Source organism: Kogia breviceps, chromosome 9, assembly GCF_026419965.1.
Source record: "Kogia breviceps isolate mKogBre1 chromosome 9, mKogBre1 haplotype 1, whole genome shotgun sequence".
NCBI classification, from domain to species: Eukaryota; Metazoa; Chordata; class Mammalia; order Artiodactyla; family Physeteridae; genus Kogia; species Kogia breviceps.
This window is the reverse complement of record NC_081318.1, coordinates 11,277,558-11,282,100: the sequence shown is the minus strand read 5'-3', so window position 1 is coordinate 11,282,100 and position 4,543 is coordinate 11,277,558. Positions and strand designations below refer to the sequence as shown.

General features: G+C 37.4%; 1 protein-coding gene across 1 annotated transcript; it reads left to right on the top strand.

Moving 5' to 3' along the window:
- Nucleotides 1–3,277: 3,277 nt before the first annotated feature.
- Nucleotides 3,278–4,210, top strand: LOC131762175 (olfactory receptor 2A2-like). The gene is given in 3 exon segments (XM_059073502.1): nt 3,278–3,454; nt 3,456–4,065; nt 4,068–4,210. Coding segments are annotated over 3 exon segments (930 nt in total).
- Nucleotides 4,211–4,543: the final 333 nt, after the last annotated feature.

The following is a 4,543-nucleotide window of genomic DNA, read 5'->3' as shown; positions in this document are numbered from 1 at the left end:
CAATCCCATACTTAATTTTTTTAAAAAAGCAGAAGCTTTAATTCTATGTCTGGGAATATATACCTGCTAATGGGCCAAATTTATCAGTACAATGAGTAATTAGCATTGAGTGGAAAAAAAGGCTAATGAAAGTCAGTAGTTACAATTTTCTGTCAGAATGCTTGGAAATTAGAACCTTTTAAATCCCATCAGCTTCTTCCCAACGTATATGCTATTGTTATGTATTTAGTTCACCTTGTTCTAGGCACCAGAGGACATTGCCCAGTATTCTTTGTACAGTTAATATCTGCTTCGTTTTACAAATGTATGTGCTGCTCTCTTTGATCTTTCTTTTTACAATGTGAACTTTCTTTCTGGGATCACTTCTTTACTGTGTAAAATGAAATCTTAGAATCTTCATTCAGAAGGATAGTTGAATCCAGACTGTATTAGCTCAAGAATAGGTTTAGTTATTTTTCACAGAAGAGTATGGTGTAGGGTATGTAGTCTTGCCAGAAACTGAAGTCTAAATCTTAATATTTATAAACTACATACTTCAAATTTGGACCCTGGATTTTTAACTTCCCACTTCAAAAATGGGAGGATTTGTTTTCTTATGATTCCTCATAATTCTCCTCCCATAACAGCTGATTTTCTTGGTTTTTGTAGTAATATTTTTACATTGTCAAGATTTGTGCTATTTACAGTCTTTTAATCAACTGTCATGCCCACAATTTTGACTGTTCTTTCTCTATTTAAATGAACATAAGGCTGCACAATGGTCCTGTTATCACTATGTCTGTATTTTATGATTGGCTGAGAAATAATTTTTTTCAGAATATCTCTTAGGAGCATATTTTATGAGTTCTTGCATGCATAAAAATTGCATATATAATGTTTATCTAATGACTATATATTATTGTATTTATATTACTAAATGTATTATAGTACACTTATGACTACCCACCCCCCAGCTCCTGGAGCTTCTGAATGTTGAGCTATGGCAGGGGCCTTCCATTCCTCACATCTTTCTTGTTGTCGCTTCCCAATGTGGTAGTGGTGGTCATTCATATTAGCCCAACTCTATTGTTTGAGAATAATCTGGAAGTATCTCCATTCTAGTACTGGAAGTACTAGAGGCATTATATGCAGGCATTATCTCTGGTAAGATGCTGACATGGCCAAAAGAACTTTATATTACCTAATGGATAAATACACTGATATTGGGAAACAGAATTCTGGCAACATTTATAGTAAACCCTTTTCCTTGCTGAAACAGTGTAAGAGATAAGTTTTGCAATTTAGTTATTTCTTACTGAAACTTTCCTAGGCTCATCTAATATGGATAATTATTAGACTTGGGATTTCTGTTTTGCTAGAAATATTTGTCCTACCACAAAATAGGATAGAATGAGTGCCAATTCCACTGACTAGAGTTGGAGAAATAGCTTAAAGCTCCCTAGCTCAGTTACAGGACTTCCTGGGTAGAGCATTGTATATACTGATCACTCAGACCTTTGCTTCCTGGGCTGCTGTTATTTTATTGACTCTATTGGAAAGGATACATTTTATTTAGGCTATCTTAAAATAGATAGGTAGACAGAAAGATAGATAAGTAGGTAGGTAGGTAGAAAGGAAGAATGAAAGGAAGCATGGAAGGATAGAAGGAAGGAAGGGAGGGAGGAAGGAAGGAAGAAATAGATTTGACCAAGAACTTCCATATCTTGGAATTCAGTACAAAAAAAAAAATAAAATATACACAAAAATATATTTATAAAATTTAGTCACTGTAGCATTATATTTTACACAACCTAGTTAGAAGGTAATATACTGAATAAAATATTCATATGCAACAAAATAATGTACAAATGTTTAAAGTGTATTACAAAGAAATATTTGACATGGAAAATGTACATGATGTTATTCTAAATAAAAGAAATAGGTATACAATATTCATATAATTTTAATTGTATATGTGAAAATATATGTACTGTGAATAAGGGGAAACTGTATGTACAAATTTTTAACAATCATCACCTTTGGGCCTTATGTTTCATGTAAGTATTATCTCTTTAATGTTTTATCAAATTTTATGTTTTTCTAAGATACTTAGAAAACTTGATGTTAACATCTCATATGGGGGCTTCCTTGGTGGCGCAGTGGTTGGGAGTCCGCCTGCTGATGCGGGGGGCGTGGATTTGTGCCCCGGTCCAGGAGGATCCCACGTGCCACGGAGCGGCTGGGCCCGTGAGCCGTGGCCGCTGGGCCTGTGCGTCCAGAGCCTGTGCCCCACAACGGGAGAGGCCACAGCAGTGACAGGCCCGTGTACCGCCAAAAAAAGAAAATAACCAAGAGCTCATACTCTTCAAAAATATCAGTGTCAAGGAAATAAAAGCTAACTATTTAAGATTAGAGGAAATTAGTAGGATATGTGATATTGAATTTGAGACTTAGACTACATGGGCAGAAAATGCTATATTATTTTCTTTTCAACAGATACCTTTTTATTTTCCTGAGGTAAATGTGTTTATTTATTATTGGGTACAATGACTGATTTGATTTTTTACCTAATGATATACATACACTGAAGGATTTACTAGTTAGGTAAACTCGGGTAATTAAACTTGATAAGCCTTGTTTCCTCATCTGTAAAATAGACACTAAAATTCTCTCGTAGGGTTGGTGAGGCCCAGTTGGGACAACAGATATAAAGCCCTTCAGTGCAGCATTTAGCACAAAATCATCATTGTGATCCGCATCTCTTATTTGTACTCCTTTTGTGATCTGATATTGAGAAAACCTACAACATCACTGGTCAGAGGAGAGAAAATGCTGTATTTAGAATAGTGAATTATGTTAATGTTGCATCTGCTGATTTTAGTAATTATACTGAGAATAGATTAGTGAATATTCATGTTATTGAAAAAAATCAAAAGAGTTTAGGAATAAATTATCAACATGTGAATATGGTTTCAATTTAGTCTTATGTGGTCTATAGAAAACTGATACTACATTCATACAGAGAAAATAAATGATAAGGCAAACATAAAAAAGTTTGGTAAAGTGTATGTATACTAGTATTGCTTATAATCCCTGAAACTTATCTGAAAATTTGAATTACTTCACAATAAAAAAGAAAACAAAAAGGTAAAGAAACACTGCAGAAAAAACTCAGTGATATAGGGACAAGCACACAAGTTTCCTCCAAATTCATTTCAGATAAATAACTCCAGTTTTCATTGTTATCCAGCTCTGACCTTTCCATCACACTTCAGTCCTTTATAGACTGTCATTAGGAATGGAAGGCAACCATTCATGGATCAGAGAATTCGTCCTGATGGGATTCCAGCTCAGTGAAGACATGGAATTGTTCCTCTTCATTATCTTCTTCCTATTATATACCTTCAAGCTGGAGGCAAATGGCATGATCTTGGAACTCATTTGCCTAGACCCCAGACTGCACCCCCCACCCCATGTACTTCCTTTCTCATCTGGCCATAATGGACATATCCTATGCTTCCAGCAGTTTTCCCAATTTGCTGGCAAACCTAGTGAAACACAAAACAACTGTCTCGTTTGTTTCATGCACTATGCAGATGATTTTTAATTTGAGTTTTGCTTCCATAGAGTGCCTGATTTTGGTGGTGATGTCCTATGACTGGTATGTGGCAATCTGCCATCTCTTACAGTACACTGTCATCATGAACTGGAGATTGTGCATGGTCCTGGCCACCACTTGCTGGGCATGTGGATTTTCACTGGCCCTCGTACAAGTAAGTCTCTTTCTAACGTTGCCCTTCTGTGGGCCCCACAGGGTGAACCACTTCTTCTGTGAAACCCGATCTGTCCTCAAAGTGACCTGTGGTGAAATCTGCACCAATGAAATGTTCCTCTTTGCTCATGGTGTGTTTATCTTAGTTGGACCCATTTCCCTGAGGCTGGTTTCCTATGTGAGCATCCCCTGGGCCATCCTGAAGATCCAGTCAAAAGAGGGCCACAAGAAAGCCTTTTCCACCTGCTCCTCCCACCTCTGTGTGGTTGGGTTCTACATTGGCATCGCCATGATGGTTTACTTGGTCCCTGACAGTAGTCTCGAGAGGAGCAGCTGAAAATCCTTTTCCTGTTTTACACTCTCTTCAACCCATCGCTGAAGCCCCTTGTCTACAGTCTAAGGAATGCTGAAGTGAAGGCTGCCTTCCACAGAGTATTGCAGAAAAAGAGGCCAATGTGAAAGAGGATACAATTTTGGTTCAGTGGATTTTTCCCCTTAGGAGATGTGATTGCTGGTGTAAAAAACTCTAGAAAATTCTCCAAGAAGATGCATGATTTAATGATGAGCACGACTCAAGAGTAACATCGGCAAGATGGCAGAAGAGGAACCCCTAAACCATTGTTCCTCAGTGAAGACAACAATATATAGGCCAAATTTCCTTTGTGAAAACACCAGAAGTCAGATAATAGCTTGCATCGCCCCAGACAAGCACAAAGCCAAGAAGAGATACAGTAAGTGTTTAGGCAGATTTATGACATTTTACCTCCTGTAACTACTTCCCCTCCCTGGCAC